Raw genomic sequence first — 23,395 nt, forward strand, 5'->3', positions numbered from 1 at the left:
ACCTGTCTGGTGTTCATCTTGTGAAACGTCTTAGATGGGAACACTGACCACACGATACAAGATTAAGAGGACGACGAGCGTCCAGGTGCAGGAACCTCTCCCCTATCAATGAATACAGGTCATGATTAGCGTCAGCGTTGGTGAAAATCGAAATATCCTTTTTTTTTAATACCTCTGACGTGGCAATAGAAAGAGCACCACTATAAACACAATGTGTGACGTTTTCAAACAAGCCAAGTCCTTCAAAATCTCACGATTAATTAGTCAATTTTGTGATTTAGTGAACTGAAAGACTACGGCCAGATTTCTAAAGGAAGCATTAAGACAAATATTATTATCTATATAACTTGGCAACATCAGAACAAATTTTTGTCCCCCTATCTTTGTGGGCAACCTAACATTGGTACAGAAGAGGACTCAGAGGGACTCTAGGAAACCCTGAGAGAACACCTCAGTATGTCTTTGTGTCCAAAGCAGGTCTGAAGACACGGCGGAGTGCTGTCCATGGTGTTTGCAAGTGTTTTTTTGAGCCGCTAATGGAACAAGAAGCTATGTTTTTTGATACAGAATGACTTTTTGGCGGGTGATTGGTAACGCTTAAGGAATCCTTTCAGCAATTGCAGACACACACACAAACACACACGATGCAAATAGTGTGTTGGTTTGGAGAAAATGCTCCATAAACTTCCAATAAAACTCCTGTAAATAAGTTTACCCGCCCAGGTAATTAAAGTAAATACATAATGCTTTTTTTTTTTTCATATGTTGCCTTTTTGTAATGAAAATATATGTGCACTGGCCCTTGGAGTTGTACTGTTCGGATCCAAGTCTTGGGAATGATGGCATGTGGTGTTGTTTCAAGGTCTGCTGTGAGTAGGAGCTGAAGCAGATAGGTCAAAGGTCATCTCGTGGTAAGCCGCTGGCATCATCAACAGCATGTCCTGCGGGATTCTGAGGTCTGGCGTCCCAGTTTGAAACCCTTTCCCGAAGGTCCTCCTGTTGCATCTAGAACAGGGATGCGCTGACCTGTGAGGGTGCGCACACGCACACGCACACACACACACATGCACACACACACACACACGAAGAAGCTATAATGTTCAATACAATTACAAAAGGTGACCAGACAAGAGAAAAGGCGATCAAAGACACACTCACTTATCTCTACGAAGACTTCGTTGATGTTGATGGCGTTCTTGGCACTGGTCTCCACAAAGATGGCATGGATGGAATCGGCATAGTCCTTGGCGTCCTTCTCCAAGACTTCCCTGTGAGGATGAGCGATTGTCCAAGATCACTACACTTTGATGTGGAAAACTTCTTAATTTTATGGATGGACATCACCGTCAAACAAGCTTGTGCAGCTAGAATTTTAGGATTTTAACTTTAATCGAAGATGATATATGTTAACCATCAAAAGAATTTCTACAAAGGAGGTTGTATGGCACTTTCCAGGCTGCTGCTATTGAATAACTGGGCATGGTTGTTCCCCCACCACAGTGTTGCTGCCACTCAATCCCCATAATGACTATCAAGTTGCACCGTGCAGGCCAAGTGAGGTGAGAGACAGTCAGGGGATATTCCACAACAGTCGACTAAAGTTACATCGAATATTAATATGCACCAAATCGTAGATTTTCAGCTGCTTCTGTGTAACCGCAGTTGCTGAGGCTCTGAGCAAATATCTGACCTGAGGGTCATCGTCTCTGTGGAGTTTTAAGACACCATGTGGGGGAAACCCATCAGAATGCACAAATTCTTCTTTCTTTTAGAACTCAACATCTTACCACTGTACCATTTGGATGGTGTAACAGAAGAAATAAAGGGTTGAGTATAAGAACTAACTGATTAGAAAAGCAAGACGAGCAAGTGCATAGTTCATTACAAACACTGTATCCGAAGCAGCCCAGTGGTGGTTTACTGTACCTGGCATCTGATAGGTCACACTTGTTACCGGCGATGGCTACCACTATGTTGGGAGGACCATGCTGCCGCAGCTCTTTCACCCAATTCTTCAGTGTTTGGAAGGACTCCTGGGAAAACAGGTAAGGAAATATTTAGCAGGGAGTCCGAATGACGCAATTAGGTTTCCATCCATTAACCAAGCCACTTATCCGAATTCAGGTCACGGGATGCTGGAGCCTATACCAGCAGTCATGGGGCGGCAGGCAGGGAGCCACCCTGGACAGGCCGCCAGGCCATTGCAGGGCCGACACACACACACACACACAACACAATACCTAGGGACAATTTAGTATGGGCGATACACCTGACCTACATGTCTTTGGTCTGTGGGAGGATATCGGAGCATCCGGAGGAAACCACATGCAAACTCCACACTGAGGATGACCCCCAAGATTGGACTACCCCAGGGTTCGAATCCAGGAACTTCTGACCTCCACATATAACAATACCTGCCCAAGTATCTTCGAACTAGATACTTGTATCGTTTGCACCATGTAGGGGGATGAACTTCCAGGGGCAGCCACACTAGCTGGCCTAACCCATTCCCAAACAAGAGGGGGGGGGATTCCCCCTTAGGGAATTGATGAAGTATACCAAAATACAGTCTAACCAAACACTGAATGAATTCATGAAAAAAAAAATACATAAAAAGATTTACTATGCATTTTCATTACTCCATGATAAGCTCAAAGAGAGAGAAAGTTTAGTTTTGGGGTTGACATTGTTGCTAAGTGGATAAACAAAGGAAGCATAAGACACGTTGGAGGAATGGCAAGTAATTAAAAAGGAAGCCGTAGAGATATCATGACTTTACCTCTTTTGTGATGTCATAAACAATGATGGCTGCCGCCGAGCCTCTGTAGTACATCGGCGCCAGAGCACGGAACTATGGGAAGACAGAGGGAGATTGGGGATGAGATAGGGCATGGTGAATAATGTTCTGTAATCATTCCTCAAAGAAAGGTGGATGTCCACAGCACGGAGAGAAGGCTCGACTGCCTGAAGAGTCCTACTGAGTTTTTATCTCTGGCTATACAAGCTCCTAACGTATAGTGAGATTAGGGGACTTTGGGCCTGCTTATAAGCTGCGTCCTATAGTAAACTATCTGTCACGACGACCATCTTTGACTCCTCTTTGGAGACCGTTTATCTCGATCTCAGCCAAATATTTTTACTTGGACACTCTTAGGAAAGAAAGATCTTATCAAAACAGCATTATGCTATAACCGTCCTCCTCTTAAGGAAAATCCAAATTGCATTACTAACAGGGACTTTGACAGTGTCTTGACTTCTGACTGTCTATGTCTAATCTACGTATCGTAAATAGAATTTTGTGATTACATCTCTTTGTGCTTCACCACAACGGCTATCAAATACAAACACGAGAATGAAAAAAAAAAAAACAGCAAAGAGTCCAGACAGTGTTTCAAGACACCAAAAGGCCCTTCGTTCCGAGCCCCTAAGCCAAGTGGCTTCATTTAAGTGGAAGTATGGCAAGGTTTTCCACGGAGAGTTTGCACATGTGGGAGCCATCAGGAGAAAGATGAGCAGAATGTGTCAGAAGCCGTTAGCGTTTTGAAATTTATGGAGGACTATATGGTATTTGGTCTTCACCCAATCCATCGCAAAGCCGTGCATAATCAAAACAATCTGCACATCATTTTCAAATCCACAGTTTAGGGTGGGTAAATTCCAATGTTTGCCCATTTCTTGGGATTTTTTTTTATTTCTTTGGTAAAATATTTTTTGACGCTTGCTGGGATCCGGCTTTGACAATTAGGCTGTTACAGCAATACTTAAAACTTGAGTTCACAGCATTTTCACATTGAGTTTATCAAGGGACAATAAACCGAGTAGGTTACCGTGCTTGATGAGAGAGAAAGGAGGAGGAGAGAGCGAGAAACAAGTTAAACTGAGGTTGCCAATGGAAACAAAATAAGTAGAAATTTTTCCAGCTTATCAGTGTCACAGTTGGTCCAACATCGATGGACTTTTGCCAAGTCACAGGCCCTTAACGGGAAGACAGAGCAAAACATGTCCATCGGTGTTAATCCTTAATGGGGATCTTTGAAGTCCTAATCCAGATTCGATACGTTAAATTCTTAATCCAGAATTGGTGTATGCGGGCCACCTGTGGTCAAGTCCTCCACCTGTGGACAAGTCCTCTGTTGTCAACTTCTGGCCTTGAAAAAAAAAAAAACTTACCGAAGACATTTCTTTCGCTTTTAAACTGATTTGAATGCTTATAAATGCTGACGTAAATGCTAAAACCCGAAAAGGGGACCAATATTTTTTTTAAATTACAGCTAAAAAGGAAATTATTTTTCTCCGGGGAGTCATACACTTTAAGAATCTATGTGGGTCTGTACTTTCCAAAGATGGATATACTTGGATGAATAGTGGAATGGAGGTATAACATGCTTGAAAAAACGAATAGGCCAATAATTAGATGTGTCATGTTTTAACTAATGAAATTAATGCTAAAACAAACAAACCCAGGCCCAAAAAGCAGTTCACTTGGATGGCCCTCCTGTCCCGCCCATTCCTTTTTCCTTTACAATAAAATGGAATAAACTATCCATCTTGGAGTGACACAACCTCAGGAAAGCACACATTCCACATAATTACAGTTGTTACTGGCCCAAAGTCCACCAAAGGGAGCCCAATGCGGGATATTTGGCAGAGACAAGGAAGAGCGCTGTCTGTCTCAACGGCTAACATTGGTTTGTAGCTAGCTATACAACCGCCAGTCATGTGTGGTCTCTCTCAGCCCTTACCCAGGGAGCATTCACAGCAATGCCAGACCAGCCATCTGGCCACAGAACGGCCCTTAAAACATCTCCAATGATGTCCAGTATGTGCTGATTAATTACTGAGACCATGAGTTTGGCACTCAATGAAAGGGGATGCAAAGTTAGTCTCGCTTATTTTCTATAAAGAGGAATGGCCAGCGGGGAAGGCCTGGATATAGTGTTGACAGCAGACCTGAGATGTACCCATAAGGCCCCATATGGCCCAAGGAAAAATGTGGACTTTAGAAATCTCAGACCGTTCTTCCTGCTCCTGTCTCCCCTTCCATGTATGTCTGCTGGCTCCAAGTTCCCCTCGCTCAACTCGACAGGTTTTGATAGCCCAAAAAAAAAGCAACGAAAACCTTCAAAATACCACAGCAGCTTGGTATGAAAAAACCCCCAAAACAAAACAAAACAAAACAACAACAAAAAAGACACGTGAAGCCAACCAAACAAGACGTTTGCTACTTTTTTCATTCTGAGATGAAAAAAAAAAAAGATTTGGTAAACGAAGGCCACTGCGGAAAAGAAAAAAAGAATTGCGGGAATGAAAAAGTGGAGAAGATCGAATTGAGTGTGACAAGAGTTGCAGGAGAGATTGAATGGTTTTGGGGGGAAAAGCCGACGAGAGTAAGAGAAACGGAGAGAAAAAAGGAGAAGAGGACCACTTTGACATGGACTGGCAGCACAGCGACTTTTAGATAGGAAACAGTAGCGGCAGGCACCAGTGGGCAGAGACAGCTCGGGTTTCATCCTCTCGTCTTATCTTAAACGGACCTTCAATTATGTGTCTTCAAGGCTCTGGCACAGCGTGACCCTGGTGGGGTTGATACAAAAGACAAGCAGTGTTTTATCTGACCCCTTTGGAGAGCAGAGCAGCAGGGAATAAACCATGAAGAAGAAAGGGAAGGGCACATGCAGAGAAAAGGGAACCATTGTAGAACGCCAACACAGTGAAATGTAGGATACAGCGTACAAGGCGCGGCTGAATCAGAGGAGAAAGTGGTTCCTCGTGTTACTAGCGTGCTCTGGGGCCTCCATGTTGGACCTGGACGCATAGCCTTATCATATTTCTCATATCCTGTGTCATCTGTGAAGCATCTACTCCGGTTCAGCGCCTTGTGAGGGCTACAAGGCATTTCAAATTCTGTATCATATAACACATCATATAACACCATAGACAAACTTCAGCATACATCTACCTAGAGCTACACTTATTAGAGCTGCCTGCCATGTAACTGCTGACCAAAAACTGCTTTCAAGTGTAAAATATATACCATAAAAGTATTAACTCCTCTGAAGAAGCACACAGCTCAAGGTGGTTTCATAATGTGTCTGTTTGGGGGAGTCAAAGGGAGAGTATGAGGGATAAGAGAGAGAGAGAGCGCGCAAGAGAGTAAATAATGATAGACATATTGATGTCATCTGCTAGACTAAACAGACAGCAATGACTGATTTAGTGACTGCAATGCAAGCCCATCACATAATTCCCTGCCATTTACACTGTGGAAAATGGGCCTCGTAAGACCATTTCACTAAAAATATGGGATATCGGATAGTAAGGGACAGAACTCCTATTGGAAGGTAAACATCGCCCCCTACCAGAAATAATCTATTACTGCATAGGGTAACAATTCCCCCCCCCCCCAAGTCTGGGTTTGTTCATGAGTGGTATGTCCATGAGGTTTTCAGAAGATAGTCATCTGATTTCACTGTTAAACCCAAGTGTTATCATGCTTAGTCTATAAAAAGCTAAAATAGGCAAAATTTTCTCTTAAATATCTGGTTTTGCGACCACTGGCTTACTACTGAAAAATTCTAGGCCCTGTGTTTCCATGGGTAATACTGACCCGCTCTTGCCCTGCCGTATCCCAGATCAGGTACTTGTGCAGCTCATTTTGGTATTGCACTGTCTTGGTCATGAAGGATGCGCTGGAAAAAAAGAAATACTCGTGTATTTTTACTGACATTATAAAAACTTTATAAAACATAGCAGACATTTTTCAACCCCCCGGCTAACAGCTGGGGGCTATGGGCTCGATACATACACAGAAGAGGTTTCTTAAACCACTGAAACCTTAAATTTGCCATCCCTGACAATATTGCGGTATCATCTCTTAAATACGGTCATTAATCATTAGATAGATAGATAGATAGATAGATAGATAGATAGATAGATAGATAGATAGATAGATAGATAGATACTTTAATGATCCTGAGGGAAATTAAAGTGTCTCTATTAGAAAAACCCTTGTAACATGTGCCTGTCTTGGCAAATCACTATGACGACCCAACATGTCCAAAATATTCAAAAGACATTAATGTTCATCAAAAGTTGTGTACAAAACAGATGAGAAGGAGCATGCACCAAGATTCTGTCAGGCTACACAACAGGAACGTACCCAATTGTTGGGTTGATATTTGGGTCAAAACTGTCCTCCACAAATCTCCAAACAATGCTTGACTTTCCAACCCCTGTGTCCTGTAAGAAAAAAAACAAAAACAGAAAACTCAGAAAACACAAACAGGAGAAAAAAAAAGATTTTGGAATGAGATTGCAAGAATGTACTTCTTTTTAATGACTCCAATCATTCTCTGGAAATAAGTGTCTAGTGTTCACATTATAGTTTATCTGGCTTCTCGCTCCTTTATCACATAATTTGGGCAGACAGGGATGACATGACATTAAAATTGTAATTCATTAGCAGGTAAGTGATAAAGATTAGGTCGATTAGCGATACAGAGGTACAGACACAGACACATCTCTTGGGGTTATTGTGGTAAATCTGTGGGTGTTAATGGTAAATGCTATTGTATTAAACGGGAGCTTATGCGATCCAGGTATGTGCGATCAGACTCGTCGTCTTAACATACATCACCGAGCCATTACTGAACATGTCTTTGCTCTAGTGCTTGCGTGCGAGAGCCTCAGCGTGACTTGGGACAATCGTATAGAGGTTGTCATCCAAAGGATCAACACATTTGACTCGTGTAAATGAGTAGAGACCGGCACTTGGACGTGGACCGGATTCCGGTGAACATTACAGACGAACGAAGTCGATCACTTACCCCGAGAAGACAAACTTTTAACTCTCTCAGTGCCATTTTGCTATCCTCTCAGGGCTGGGTTGTGATGAACATTCCTGTCCCTTGATAGACAGCAGTCTTTTTTGCTACCTCTTGAATATTCTCCAGGTGGTCACTGTTTACACCGAGCTACAGCCCACTAAAGTCGCAAACAGACGGCACATATTGTGAGGGGAAATGCGTTTCACAGGCTTTCAGACGCACGGCACCGCGCACCATTTGCCATCTTTTCATTATTGTAAACAGCTAGCTGGCTAGCTAACCAAGTCGCATCGTCTCCATCTTGAACTCCAGACCGCGGTCACGTGACAGCACTGGTTTCCTTCGTGTTTGTGAATTATACCAAGTCCCTGTATCAGCCAGCGGCTATATTTACCTGACTCCGGGCATATTTAGGTGCGGGTTGACAAACAATCGTCGGTTCCGCAGTTAAACACATTAAACGACGTACGAAACGCCGCCTCAGGAAGTACCTTCCGGAAGTGGTTTTCCGCTTTTGTTGATTGACAGCCGTGCCGTGAGTGACAGCCCACACGGCAAGCTCGCGGAGCGGAGCGGATGAGCCAAGATGGCAGGTAACGACGCTTTCCTCACGATATGTATTACTCGACACTTTAAGGAAATTGCCTTTTTCATAAACACGTCGAGGCGTCGTTTGCGCACAGTTTTTTTTCCCCGCCACGCCCAGTTTTCCTTTTCATGTGGCACTTTTTTGGGGAGGCGAACTGCGAATTGCAAAGGGAGCGAAAGGGGCTGGACGATGTTAGCTATTGCGGCCAACGGTAGCGGGCGAGCTAACCAGCTAACGTTTGGGAGAATCGACTTGTTTCCACGTTAACTTCGACTTTAGTGTAAATGCGCGCTTACAGTAGAGGCCTAAGTTCGCCAAATTCTCCGAAAGTGTATCCCAGTCGCCCGCTTTGAACTGTACGCAGCGTCGAGTTGTTGTCCAAGCTAACAGTATTAGCCTGTTGACCTAGCTAACGTTAGCTTGCTTGCTAACGTCAGTTTCGGCCATAAGCTGACCAAATCCTATCCCGAACCATAACAAAGGGGGAGATAGCTCGTAGCCAACTCGTTTGCTCGTCATTTACTCGCAGTCAAACCGATTAATAGCGCACTTGCGTTAAGGTGTATGGCACTCGGTGGTTCTCTTACGACTTAAGTGTTATTTGGGTTTTGGGGCGAATTCCCTTACTTATTCAGTTGTAAACATTGGCATCAAGCCACCTCATAACAGCGCTGTCTCTGGGATCTTTGATCCATTTTCCTGATAGCCCTGTTCTGTCTTGTTTGTAATACCCTGCGCTGATGTGACTTGCCCGTAATTTAAAATGGTAACGAGTGAAGAGTTCCGTGTTCATATTGTCAAAACAGCTTTGATGATATAGCTCAAAAAAACAACCAGGTAGCTGTTGCTTGAGCTAGATGTTGGAGAAAAGGCTGTTGTCATATCGAGAATTCTAGACGTGGAATAGGTTAAAATTAACATGTTATGAAATAAAAATCATCCTCGCCCCCCCTCACTCTGTCTCTCACACACTACAAGTTATATAAATTAAGTCTTTTTGGGTCTAGCAAATGTCTGAGATTCCAGGAACACCTTAAGTTTCCTACAACCAAATTTCTTCTGTAATGTGAATATATTGCATCATGACATTTCTTTGGTGACGTGATTAATCAGCTGGGTAACAGAAGTAGCGTTATTATGAACCTTATTGGAGCAGACTTTGTCCTTTCTCAATAGCTATGAGCTTGTAAACTAGCCAGCCTGAAACACCTTTCATGTGAAATTAGTGTGCTTGATTGTGGGAGGCTTAGGAAGGTAGATTAACACATGTTGATTACATGTGTGCCACCGTGTTTTTCCCCATCTTATTGCCCAATCCTTCCAGGTCTGTCTTTATACTTTGAAGACGGTCATGATGATTTGGATGACTGTGAGTATTACTGTTTCCCCATATTTGTTTCCTGTATTTTTTAACAAAGCTAATGAACCAATCATGAAGTGAATGTTTCAATACACATGTGTGTAAAACTTAATTTTCTTCCGTGCCAATACCAATGTATGATCCCTTAATGGGAGCATAGTCCCTGCAATTCAACAATGTTTGTCCATGTGAAATTTAAAGTCATCAACAGAACCCCTCACCCTACACCCTGCTAACATTATGTTGAACTAGATGATGCCTTCAGGGTTAACCCTATGCTATTATTAGGGGTTATACGAGCCATCCTATCCCTGTTGTCTGCATGTGCTATGATGATGAAACCACAGTCTTGCTGCAACTGCACACATCTGTGGCTAGAACTCAAAATGTAACAGTTAGGCATTGTGCATGTAATGTCCATGTGCATTATTTGTGCTTTTATGCATAAAGCTATGTTTTTGCATTCTGAAGGCTTTAAACACTGCAACATCTCTGTCCACAGTTGGATTTGACGACTATGGATCAGAGTGCGATGGAATCCGTATCACAGCCTTCCTTGATGCAGGGCAAGACAACCTTACTCCTTTAGGAAGGCTAGAGAAGTACGCCTTCAGTGAAAATGTCTTTAACAGGTAAGTGGAGAGCATAGTCTGCCCAATGACCCAGTGGAATGAAACCAGAAGAGAAGAACACAGAAAGTTGAATTAGTTCATCTGGACTAGGGCTGAACAATTGGGAAAATAATCTAATTGCCTTTTTTTTTAGACCAATATTGTGCTTGTGATTTAGTTTGTGTTTTTTTTTTCAAAGTTCATTATCTTCTGTGTTATCCATTAAAAACAGCAATAAATCATTCTATAGTATGACCAACGTACCAGTCAGCATATAAACTGCTCTTTTCTGTTGGCCAGGCCTACGTGTTAAGATGAAATGAAATTAATTGATGCATGAATTGATATGAATAACATAGCTTCATTTAACTATTTAATTGTAAAAAGAAAAACCTTCAGTCACAGTAGAATATTGACTGGTTGATTTAACTTCAAGCCTTGTAAACATGTACTATAATGATCGTGACTTAATTTTTTAATAAAATCTGAAAAAGGAACAACAAAGTACCAGAACAGGCCTGGTATGAACATTAATATGAAAATAAATATGAATCTTACTGATCTGCTGTTAGTACCAGTAACAAATCGCACAAACTGAAGTGCAGAAATAATATATATGCTGGGTGGTATTCAGCCTACTTGACACACAGGTGGTCGGGTTTTTAGCCATGCAATTGTCATACATGACCTTGTGATGCTTTCTTAAATGCTGGAAAAGGTTTGTAGTGTTGCCCCGTGTTGTAGCTACGGTAGCAAGGCACGTTCTGCACAGTAGGTCTAGACAACCGACGTACTGCTTCTCTTTGACGCTAAAGTCACCTTTTCAGTGTTCGGTTCTGTCGAGAATATTTTCACAAGATACTAACATTACCGCTCCAACCAAAGCGTAGCATGGCAAGTTGTTTTCTTCATTTACTGCTCTGCACTCACTCGCATGCCACGTGAGCATAGTGTGTGTACATGACACCCCACATGGCCATGTGTTTCCAACCCTTCTAATTGGTAAAATTGTGTAACGTTAAAAAAACTTTTCTTTTTTTTTTAATCGCAGCCTTTGCAATTTGAAAATTGCATTTTATTACATTGCGATATTGGTTTGAATTCGATTAATCGTTCAGTCCTTATCTGGACGCGTTTATTGAGAGAAACGTTTCATCACTCATCGAAGTGACCTCTTCAGTCTTAACTGACTGCAGGTATCTCCACCCTTATAAACAATATTTTTTGATTTTGATATACTTCATTAATCCCCGTGGGGAAATTCTGCTCTACATTTAGCCCATCCTGGCTGTGTAGCTAGGAGCAGTGGTAGGGCTGGGTGATATGGACCAAAAATTATATCTCGGTATTTTTAGGCTGAAGGGCGATACACGATATATGTCGGTATTTTCTACGAAGTGGGCTAAATGTTCAGTTGCAAGTCAAAGCCACATGTGAGATGTCACGAGCACTAAACTATAGCACTTAACAGATCATCCATCCATCCATTATCCAAACTGCTTATCCTACTCAGGGTCGCGGGGATGCTGGAGCCTTTCCTAGCAGTCATTGGGCAGCAGGCGGGGAGACACCCTGGACAGGCCGCCAGTCCATCACAGAACAAAAACAGATCAAACAGATCAAAATAAAATGCTAAGAAAGGGTTTCCTTCCCTGTTTTAAAATATGCAGCTGCACACTATATCAACATGTAAATGAAAAATTATCTAAAATAAATAGGCCTATTTTTATTTAATATAGGCTATCTCAGAGAAAGCAAACCGCATTCCATTTTAGATTTTCAAAGTTTAACAACTTTGGGGGAAAAAAAGACACAGACCTGCCACTCCCTGAATTCCCCTAAAATTGCATATATTTGCATTTAAAATGAGTTTTAGATCAATTGCACAAAAAAAATTATGATAAGATCTACCTAAATGACCGTGTAATCGTGCGCATTATGTCACTATTTATGGCGTGTTTTGGTCACATCATTTCCTTCGTGAAGTTCATTGCTGTCCTAGAAACACACTAGTGTTCTCCAGTGCAGAGAAATAATCTAAACTTGATTTTTGATTATTGCCAACTTGTCTGGTTGCAGATGCCATTCAGATGCACCATGACTACCACCGAGGCCTTGCAGTATTTACAGACGTTGGACGGTGGCAATTTTAAATTTTTTGAAAAATAGTATTAAAAGTTGTTAAAATGTTAATTTTGGTGTCGGTTTCTTAACAGACATACTAATGTATGTAATGCATTAATATCTCAATTGGGTATTTATCTTGACAGAATATAGAGTTTAAAAATCAGCCGACAATTAGACCGCCCATGGTCGTTGAGGTAGGAGTGAAATCCCGGTTGTTCTAGTGTTAAGAAACGGGTTATGTATTTTAACGCAACATTAGACTATATCGATATAAACGGTATTGTCTCATCCTATGTCGTGTTTGAAAATATATCAATATAACGTAAAAAGTTGATGTACTGCCCAGCCATAAGCAGTGGGCAGTACCAACTCCAGTTCATCTTGCCATGCCTCAGTCAGGGGCACAGACAGGAGTATTAACCCTAACATGCATGTCTTTCTGATGGTGGGGGAAACCGGAGCACCCAGCGAAAACCCACCGCAGACACAGGGAGAACATGCAAACTTCACAGGATGACCCCCCCCCCCCCCCCCCCCCAAGGTTGGACAACCCTGGGTTCAAACCCAGGACCTTCTTGGTGTGAGGCGACAGTGCTAACCACTGGGCCACTGTGCGACTCCGTAATACAGTGGCATAACGACTGAAAACAACGACGGGTTTCATATGCAAATTGCCATGACCATTATCTAGAGTTTTAATGGCAACACGTACTATTCACAGGATTAGGGAATGGTTGAAATCACAGTATTATAAGATGACAACAGATGTACTCTTAGCCCCCCCACCCCCCTCGGTTCAGGGATGGTCGTTCCCTCTTCATATATAGATGGCCTCTTTGACTCTTAGTTCAAACCAGTGTTCCTCCCTATCAAGGATGTGCACATCCTCAAAAGAGTGGCCACTGGCCTGTAGATAGGTGTAGACTGCGGAGTCCTGGCCCTGATGAGGTAGCTCTTCTGTGATGTGCTCATTCCCAAATCTTCTGTGAATAGTACACACTACCATTGGAAAATCTAGTTAATGATCACAGCAATTTGCATATGAAGGCGATAATTGTTACACAACGTTTATTATATTATAACGTTTATAAGTGTGAGCATACCTGCGGTCAGTTGAGATGAACTGATTCAACTTTCTGTGCTTTTCTTACCTGGATTATTGAGCATGCATAAAAACAGAGGAGAAGGAAGTAAAAAAATATCAGATGATTCAATGTTGGTGATCAGCAGTGTTGCCACACTTGTTTTTGCCAACCACAACTTTGTCAGAGTCTGGCTGCATTCCAGGCTCATTCCTCAACTAACTCTAGCTTTGGAATGCAACAAGTCTTGATTTAGAGCCGTGATCGGTTGGTTTCAATCTAAACATGGCATGGAACTAGGTGTAGTGCTGCTCTCTCTATATTTCAAGTCACGTACCTCCCCCCCACACCCACCCATTCCCCTCTGATAACACATTGCATCTAGTGTATATGGTGTATATGTGATCAACATTTTATCTCTGTCAGCTTTCTGCACATTGAAAGATAAAGGCCTGAGGGGTAGCCTCAGTTGCTTTTGTAGACCTCAGGGTCTTTTTTGCTTAGTTTTAACGCAGTGCCTCAACAATCGCAAACCTTTTTAAATCCCGTTTTCATGCTTTCCGTGCTCTGCTTGCGAGGTTCAATCCCTCCAGTCATTACCAAGTACATGTGTGTGATGTACTTGTCAGCTGTGGTAGTGCTGTGTCATGCAGCATGCAGTTGTAGGTATTGGCGAGCAGGAGACTAACCAATGGCTTCTGTTGCTTTCTAGGGAGATCGTGGCACGCGGGCTGCTTGATGTGCTTCGAGAGTTCAGTGATAATGAAAATGACTTTATCAGTGTCATGGAGACAGTTGCCAGAATGTCAGAAGATGGAGGTAGATGTGTTTTTTTAGTTGTGTTTTTAGTCTTGCAAAAGTAAAAACACTGGGACTAGTTCTTTCTGAATTGTGTTTGTCTCAGTGTCTTGTGTCTCAGTTTAAGTTATAGGAAACTTTTGCAAGCGCCAAACACAATTGACATCAATTTAATGGCAGTCATTCATATTTGTGTGTGCACATGCTAATTGATACTTTGTTGTATGTGCTCAGAACCCACAGTGCGAGCCGAACTCATGGAACAGGTTCCCAACATTGCCATGTTTCTACACGAGAGTCGACCGAACTTCCCAGCAGCCTTCTCCAGATATTTGGTACCCATTGTGGTCCGATATCTTACTGACCCTAATAATCAGGTGGGCATTTAAAGAAGAAAGTTTCTCTATTTTCGAAATCTAATTACAAATATAATATTGTAAAAATAATGGTAAAACTAAAACAGATTTTAGTTTCATTTAAATTAAGTTGATTCAAAAGTACTCAGCATAACAAGAAGTGCTGTGATAACACAGTCTGTACTCTCATTTGTCAAGTCCGGATCATTTCCCCGGTCCTCGTCTATCAAGTTTTTGTTTAACATTTAGTCCAAGTTTGTCCAGGTTATGTGCAAGTCTGCTTAATCGCTATCATGGCTAAAGTGGCCAACGTCGGAAAAATGTTGTTGATTATACTGATCATCCTACAGATCATCTGTGATCTTAGAAGTGCTGCGTTTCACCCCAGAGTGCATAGCGAAAACAGATTCACCTATTCCCTGGAAAATTTCCCCTTTCTCTGGGGCTCCATCTCTCACAGCCTAAAACCATTGGATGTATTCCCAGCCAACAGCTACACAGGCCGAGGAAACGGGGAAGATGAGGTGGGTCTGCACCAGGCTGCAAAAGTGTCCCTTCCAGCCCCCCTTTCTCTCGGTTGTGATGGCTAATTTACAATTTCTCCGGAGCAAGATGGACATCCTACATGCCAGGTGCCGAGTGAAGAAAGCCTTTTGGGAGGCTTGTATCATCACCCTGCCCGAGACCTGGCTGAATGACTCTGTTCCTGATGAAGAGGTTGGCCTGGATAACTTCATCATCATCAGAGCAGATAGGACGAGGGAATTGGCTAAGGAGATAGGTGGTGGAGTCTGTATTTACGTCAATAGCTGATGGTGCAACAACATCAAGATCCATGATAGGGTCTGCACACTGGACATAGAAATGTTGACCCTATCACTTCGCCTCTACTACCTCCCACAGGAATTTCCCACTGTGTTCATCAGCTCTATATACATCTTTCCTGGCGTAACCACCAAAACCGCAGCTGAGCTAGCAGCCCAGAGCGCCCATGCTATGCTAGGAAACTACCCAGATGCTCCGGTGTTCATTATGAGGATTTTAACAGCTTCAGGCTGGACAGGGTTCCCCCATCCTTTAAACAGTATGTTGATATCTCTACAAGGAAAGAAAATGTTTTTAGACTTGTGTTATGAGAACATACACAATGCTTACATCACTTGTGTGCAGACACCGCTGGGCTCTGAGGACCTTAGCATTGTCTTCCTGCTTCCGCAATACACACAAGTGCTGAAACATCATAAAACACTCCCCTAGAGCGTCAACCAGTAGGTGGACGCAACTGCACAGCTACAGGGGTCCCTTGCTTGCACTGACTGAAGTATTCTTGACAGCAATCTGAATGCAAGAATCGAGATTATCACGGATTACATCAAGTTTTTCATGGCGACTACCATCCCAGCCAAAACTGTTAAAGAATATCCCAACTCCAGACCATGGATGACTCCTCAACTAAAACTTAGCCTTAAGGAAAAAACAGCAAGTATTCCGTGCAAGCACTGGCTTTCCATCAGTCACTAACCACTCTGAGAAAAATAAAATCAAGAAAGCAAAACTCGCATATGAGGACAAATTAGAACGGGACTTTAGCAGCATGAATTCCAGGCAGACCTTTCAGAAGGTGAGAACACTCACCGGGTCCACCTCACAAACTAGCACTCCTACACCCACTGACCCCACCACGTCCACTAGAGACCTGAACAAGTTCTATGTCAGGTTTGACACTCTCAACTGCTCCACTGAGTGTGAGAGATTGCTTGGGAGCCTACCCACCCCTGAGCAGTCGCACTCTGTCCCTTTCACAGAAGTTGACGTCTACCATCAGCTCATGCGGTGTAAAGCTGGCAAGGCCCCCGGCCCAGATGGGATCAAAGGAAGGCTGCTCAAGAGCTGTGCCTTGGAGCTCTCCCCTGTTCTCCATTCTATCTTTAGTGAGTCGCTCCAGGCTGCAACCATCCCCACCCTCTGGAAAACATCTACCAACATTCTTATCCCCTAGAAACCCTGCGCCTCTGAACCGAATCACTACAGACCAGTAGCGTTCACCTTCATCATTGCAAAATGCTTTGAGAAACTGGTACTGAATGTTATTCTTCCAGTTGTTAGCCCACAGCTGGATTCCCACCAGTTCACTTACAAGGCAAAAAGAGAGGCAGAGGATGATGTGGCATGCCTCCTTCATACTCTACTTCAACACCTGGACTCCCCTGGCCACTATGCCAGGGTCCTCTTCACACATTTTAACCCCCCTTTAACACCATTCAACAGCCTCTGATGATCAGCAAACACCACCATCTCCACCCTCTTCCATATCCGTTGGATCCAAAGTTTCCCCTGTGACAGAGCCCAGGAAGTCAGGGTGGGTAACTTTACATCCCCCATCATCACCGTCAACACTGGAGATCCTTAAGGCTATGTTCTGAGTCCCTTTCTATACACATTGTACACCAATGACTGTCTTAGCCCAACCTCCTTTACAAAGCATTCAAATATTCTGATGTCACAGCCATACTCACCCTCACAGAGACTCAGTCACAGCCTACCAACAATCTGTTGCCCACTTCACTCAGTGGTGCATAAACAGTCACCTCCTCAACGTCAGTAAGACGAAGGAGCTCATTAAAACATTTTTTTTTGGCATTTTCTGCCTTTTATTGGATAGTGAGAGAGAGAGACAGGAAAGGCAGGGGGGAGAGAGAGGGGTTGACATACAGAAAAGGGCCTGAGCTTGATTCGAACCCAGGCCGCTGGGGTAAGGACTCAGCCTCATGTGGTTCGTGCTCTACCAGGTGAGCCACCGGGGTGCCCCAAGGAGCTCATCTTTGACATCCACAATAAACTCACCACCCCTCATTGCCCCACTTCCATCAATGGCCAGCCAGTGGAGATGGTGGAGAACTTCAAGTATCTCGGCATCATCCTGGACAAGAAACTGAGCTTTGATCACCACATCACAGACACCCATAAATGCTGCCAAAAAGACTCCCTGCCATCTGCAAACTTAGGGCTCTCACAGTCAATCCCCACCTCCTGCTCCTTCTGTACCAAAGTATTATTGAACCCATCCTCCTATACTGCACCACCTGCTATTTCACCATGCTCACCCTCACCAATAGAAACAAGCTCCTGAAAATCACTAACATATCTTCTAAAATAATTGGTCCCCCAGTCCACAACATGCCAGCCCTCATTTACACTGCCACCACTCGCAGAGCACTGACCATAACACACAACTGCTGCCACCCCCTCAACCCATACTTCACTCTCCTCCCCACTGGCCACAGATACAGACAACCACTCTGCAAGAAAACATGCTTTGGGCAGAGTTTTGTGCCCTCAGCTATCACTGCCTTAAATAGCCTGGGCACACTGTAACAGACTTGTGTTGTTGTGCTATTCTTGTACCCTGTTTTGAGTGTTACTTGTGTACAGACTTTGAAAGAAAATTTCTTGTATTGAGGACCATAAAGAAATGAATCTGAATCAATGGATGTGTAACCAGAACTTTTCGTGCTTCTGTGGAATTGGTAAACTAAGAGTTCATTATTTCCAATAATTATCACCTAAAGATAATTTTCTGTCAAGTTTCTAGTTTTTTTTTTTCTGAAAATAAGTGAATGGGGGGGGGGGAGCTCAGCTGGTCAACACGTTTAAAAATAAAAGGTGCGAATTATGTGTCCTTGGTTGAAGTGCAAAATTAATCTTTAGTTTGGTTGCTTTTGTTTTTTTATCGAAAGGTGCGGAAGACAAGCCAGGCAGCTTTGCTTGTGTTGCTTGAGCAGGGCCTCATCTCTAAGGCTGACATGGAGACCAAAGTCTGCCCAGTTCTGCTGGACCTCACAGAACCCAGCAGCGATGACGACTACAAAATAGAGGCTGTTGCTGTAAGAAAATCTTGTTGTGTGTTTCAGGATGGCAAAGCGGTTTTCAGAAGGGGTTGGAAATATGACAAATAGGGTCACTGGTGAACATGTCATCATAGTTTGTCGTCACAAGGAGATCATTGACTTCGTGATATAATAGTCAGTAATCCACACATAGTCTCCATTCATAATTCTCACCATCAGCATTGACAGTCACTACTTGCGTCGAACTTTTGCTGCATAGCTTACTTTTCAATCCACCCCTCACAAATGCATTCAGCCAACGATGTGTTGCACAATATCAGTTTAAAAACCAGCCACTCTAAAATGGATAACTGATTATTGTGATTTGTATTTCTCTTTCTGCACTGTTGGAAATCTCGTGTTTTATCCAGAAGGGTAGCAGTGGTTCGGCATGGTAGTTGTCTAAGAAAGGAACTTAATGTTGCGTGTCCAACATAACATTGGTGGACAATTCGGGGAACTCACGTTATTTTTAACTTGTAATCTGACCTTAAGAATAGTGAAACAAACAATATCCTGAAGCAAATTGCGATTTCTGAATATATTGTGCGATATTGTATCTTTCAGGGGCTTGTTATGCATTCTTATATAGGTAGATTTAGGTCAAAGTCATGGCAGTGACATCAGACTAGATGCATTTCCCTATGAAGAAAGAATGTAAAGGAAAGCTCGACTGTAGTCACAGAACCAGTAAAAAGGTCCACGCTGTCATTAGCATGGAGGCATCACAGGATTCCTTTCTTTCCAGCGCTCTGTCTCGGTCAGCCTTATCTAATTCATTCTCCAGTCTGAGTAGACAGTGACCTGCCTCTTCTGCCCTCACAGATTATGTGTAAACTGGTCACCATGCTGAGCAAAGACACAGTGGAGCATCTACTACTGCTGCGCTTCTGTGAGCTGTGCAGTGACGCCAGGCTCTTCCAAGTCCGCAAGGTAACCGTCCTTTTCACCTCTTTGCCGTCTGACCTTCCAGTGCAACGATCTCCCGAAACATCCATGAGTTGAATCAGAAATATTCAGATTGCATGCTGCAGGAGTTTTGGGTCATGAGGAGGAAATAGAGATTTTTTTTTAATAAACAACTTTTGAGCTCAGGGTGAATACTATTTGGGGCATTGCATTAGCACCAATGTAATGTTCTGAGCGTCGGCATTAATTCTGTTTTGTGCGTCAAGCCAGTCTACACAGTACTGTTGTTTTCCTGTGTGGAATGTTAATTCCCTGATGTGACTGGTGCCTTTCTGTGTAGGGTATTTAGGAGTTGTAAGCATGGGCAAACCATTGTGGATTTTCTTGAGATCTTATTAACTATGAGAGTTATTCTAGCATTCAGTTGACCTACCCTAATTTCGAAGCTATGGCACATAATTTTTTTTCAGCCCAAGTACCGTATTGACAAAATGTGGTATTGTTAAACCGTAAATTACAATTAATGACCCATATTCACCCCACGTGCATGCACATACACTCATACGCCGATGGCGGTGTCAACCATGCAAGGTAACAACCAGCTCATCTGGAGCTGTTGGGTATCTTGCTCAGGGACACGCCGACATTTTTGCCAGGAGGTGCCGATGATCAAACCGGTAACAGACAACCTGCCCTACCTCCTAAGCTACTGCCGCCCCAAATGTTTCTTGTCTTACCTGGAACCCCTCAGCAATAAGCCCATGATCTATTTGCAGCTGCGCCCCATAGCCCCGAGATGCACTGCACTAAACAACCCAGGGCTCCAAACTAAAATATCACACTGCCACCAAGTCTCTCAGATAGTAGGACCAGTGCCCAATTTGGTGGCACCGCTTCTGTTTTGTGGCATAACGTAAAAAAAAATGTGTATTGTCCTATAAATGTTTTAATATCCCTTCACCAGAGACTTCATATGAAATAAAGACGTGTGCAACTTTGTCCCATGTTTGAAGTGTTTGTGGCTGTATCGAACTTTGTGTTGCTGGCAACGCCACACTCTGCTCAGTGAATTTGTTTTTTTCCCTTGTTGAACCTCAACCAAGGAAATTCAACTAGCCATAACTGTCGGAAAACGAATTTCTTTAATTTAGCAGCGTTTTCCTGCTCATGGGCCTCCTCTTGTCTGTCCCGTTGCACCTCATCTGGTGTGACGTTACTGGGTGCAGCACTTGATGTGCTTGGTAGAAAATACGACTTGATAGTATGTTTCATAGCCACCCACTGCTATCGTCCACGTTAGTTTGTGTTTGTTATCAGTAGCCTACCTGCAATAATTAATGTGCCAATTACTTATGAGCAAACATTTCTATAACAACTCGGATGGAGGGGGGGTGTAGCCTGTAGGAGTTGTCCGTAGTTGCCTCGGTACCATTTCTGCAGTGACTAGATTTAGTGTAGAAGTTGGTAGGGTACAAACAGACCAGAACAGTTTCAGTCAGACAGCAAAATTTTTTTTTTAAAATGTTCTAAACGTCCATTAATTGTGCAGTCGCACTGGTGCTACCTTTGAGGAAGAAAAAAGAAAATCACTCGCACCTTGAAAAACAAATGGTCACAAAATACGACCGATCGGTTCCAGTCTGGAGCCTTGCAGCCAAATAGGTCATTAAAAACATTTATGCAAACAACTGAAGAGATGACTTGGATTTTTCTCTTTTCTCTTTTCTTTCTTTTGTGATGCAGGTCTGCGCAGCCAACTTTGGAGAGTTCTGTTCCATTGTTGGTCAGGAAGCCACAGAAAAACTACTGGTGAGAGGCTTTTGGACTCTTCCCCCAACTTGGGACTGCAAAATTGAAAACTATGACCCTTGAGACAAATCTACAATTAGCATAGCACAGTGATTTGACCTTGGTATCACTCAAACATTTCTCAGGGCAAGTCACCTACAGCTCCACGCACACTGTGATTTTGGCCGTTTCAGCACAGGCTAAAGCAAATGATTCAAGTCATGGGCAAATTCTTCGGCATAAACGACGGTCAGCTGTCTTGTGTCATTCACTGACAGGGCTGAGGACAGCGGACAGTGTGCTGATCCACAGAAGTGTGTGTGTGTATTACTATTGGGGAATCAGTGACAGTCATCTGCAATTCTAAAATGCTTTCACAGACTGTTTTTGCTAAAATTACTGTAGATAATATTATGGAACATATTTCAGTTTCACATTGATAAGTCAACATCAAGTCATTATAACCTTTGGAAAACTGCAGAATTGCCAACCCATGTTGTCTCCTCTTTTTGGGTTTCGCAAGGTAGTAAATTGCCTTTATGCAACTGCATGTTTTTTTTCCCCTACAAGAGCACAATTGAATGTCCACGGGACTCGGTCCCGCTTTTTGTGGCAGTCACTGGCGGCCAATCTAATTCATTTCGTTGCTGTTTGCACAGTGTGACAGTAGACTCACTTCAACTTGCACAGTGCAATGGGGAGGTATCAAGATTTTACTTTGTTCCCATCATAAAATTTGACATCCAATAAATGTACAAGACTACCAAAGTCACATTATGGTGGGAGCCTTATCTTAATCACAGCAAACTGCAATGCTAATTTGGCCTGATTGAGTTATATATCCCATTTAAAGTCCCAGCAGCCAGACCACTCTGAATAGTAGACAGTTGCCCATAGATTTGGCTTTTTAATGACTTTCCTTTTTTATTTTGATACAGATGCCCAAGTTCTTTGACCTGTGTTCAGACAGTCTGTGGGGCATTAGGAAAGCCTGCGCTGAATGCTTCATGATTGTATCCAATTCCACCTCCCCAGAGGTGCGACGTACTAAACTGTCCCCCCTGTTCATCAGCCTCATCAGTGACCAGTCCCGCTGGGTAAGATATGGACACACACACCGGTAACATCATTACAATGACCAAAAGTGTAGATACTCTCATTTTATTATCACCTAACTATCCTCTTATTGATGTTAAAAGAATTGATGATCTTTTAGCTCATATCTTGGTGGCCCAAATTAATGTTTTGACAGTTGTTGCCATGAAACCCAATAAAAGGATTTTGTTATGTCTCATCACTTGTATGCATCCCCTTGTTTTTAATAATCTCAGTTATGTTTCGTTACGATTCCGGTCTCCGTTTCCCTTGTGATAATTGTTTCATCTTTTTCTTTTTCATTGATTTTCTTACCTGCACAAATTGGTAATTTGCATCTTTTCCTTTAAGTGTTTGTATTGTTTTATACTTTTTCCTAAATTTTCATCTCTTTGCAAATAAGTGAAATGAGAAATTCAATGGATTAAATCAGGGAGTAGAGGGAAAAAGGCAAACTGTTCGAAAATAAAGCTCTTACACATTTACATTATGTAACAGAAGCAATGATAAAGTCATGTTGAACAGAAGCATACCAAAGCAGATGAGGATGTCAAGGTCCATCCATTGAATTTATGTTGTCACTATTAGAAATTATTAACAAAATGACACATCTTTCTTTCCCTTCTCTTCTATCCAGGTGCGTCAGGCTGCCTTCCAGTCCTTGGGTCGTTTCATATCCACCTTTGCCAACCCCGCCAGCACAGGTCTCCACTTCAGGGAGGACGGTACCCTTCTGGAAGCACCCAGGTGTACCTTAGACAGGTAGGATTACCTCAACCACCAACCTCCTCACTACTGCTACTGCTGGAGGAAGTTTTGTTTTGGCTGAATGTGTTTGTTCTGAATCATCTCTACAAACCCAATAAGTCATGTTTCAGTACGTTGGAAAAAATGTCACTAACTTATTAAACGCTGCCTTGCTGGTGGCTTTGACCTGGTTTGGAGGGGATGGGGGTTGCCTTTAAAG

General features: G+C 42.9%; 2 protein-coding genes across 5 annotated transcripts in view; one reads left to right on the plus strand and one right to left on the minus strand.

Annotated features, from left to right (window-relative positions):
* Positions 1–893: 893 nt before the first annotated feature.
* Positions 894–8,127, minus strand: rab22a (RAB22A, member RAS oncogene family). Its single transcript, XM_056274952.1, has 7 exons — positions 7,827–8,127; positions 7,160–7,239; positions 6,608–6,689; positions 2,780–2,851; positions 1,927–2,033; positions 1,159–1,268; positions 894–1,026 (listed from the first exon to the last, which is right to left on the minus strand). Exons 1-7 carry the CDS (start codon positions 7,860–7,862, stop codon positions 929–931), a joined length of 585 nt encoding a protein of 194 aa, XP_056130927.1. The 5' UTR covers positions 7,863–8,127; the 3' UTR covers positions 894–928.
* Positions 8,128–8,328: 201 nt separating this feature from the next.
* ppp4r1l (protein phosphatase 4, regulatory subunit 1-like) overlaps positions 8,329–23,395 on the plus strand; it is a 29,823-nt gene continuing 14,756 nt past the window's right edge. For 2 of the 4 annotated variants that reach the window (XR_008809795.1, XM_056273456.1), the window contains exons 1-9: positions 9,320–9,784; positions 10,278–10,407; positions 14,308–14,414; positions 14,628–14,770; positions 18,487–18,633; positions 19,462–19,569; positions 21,289–21,354; positions 22,272–22,430; positions 23,066–23,190. Coding sequence is in view for 3 of the 4 variants with exons in the window: in XM_056273456.1 (XP_056129431.1) it covers positions 9,682–9,784; positions 10,278–10,407; positions 14,308–14,414; positions 14,628–14,770; positions 18,487–18,633; positions 19,462–19,569; positions 21,289–21,354; positions 22,272–22,430; positions 23,066–23,190 (1,088 nt within the window). In the remaining variant the exon portion in view is untranslated. Of the gene's footprint in view, positions 8,420–9,319; positions 9,785–10,277; positions 10,408–14,307; positions 14,415–14,627; positions 14,771–18,486; positions 18,634–19,461; positions 19,570–21,288; positions 21,355–22,271; positions 22,431–23,065; positions 23,191–23,395 lie in introns of those variants that run through there. The other 2 variants (XM_056273457.1, XM_056273458.1) reach the window with 2 other exon arrangements.

The sequence above is a fragment of the Lampris incognitus genome, chromosome 2 (assembly GCF_029633865.1).
Source record: "Lampris incognitus isolate fLamInc1 chromosome 2, fLamInc1.hap2, whole genome shotgun sequence".
NCBI lineage: Eukaryota > Metazoa > Chordata > Actinopteri > Lampriformes > Lampridae > Lampris > Lampris incognitus.

Excerpts from the sequence above, each read along its gene's own strand:
- rab22a (XM_056274952.1), bottom strand. The coding sequence starts at position 7,862 with ATGGCACTGAGAGAGTTAAAAGTTTGTCTTCTCGGG. Across the intron at positions 2,852-6,607 it reads ATACGGCAGGGCAAGAGCGG|TTCCGTGCTCTGGCGCCGAT; the intron begins GTCAGTATTACC and ends GTCTTCCCATAG. Across the intron at positions 2,034-2,779 it reads TTTATGACATCACAAAAGAG|GAGTCCTTCCAAACACTGAA; the intron begins GTAAAGTCATGA and ends CTGTTTTCCCAG.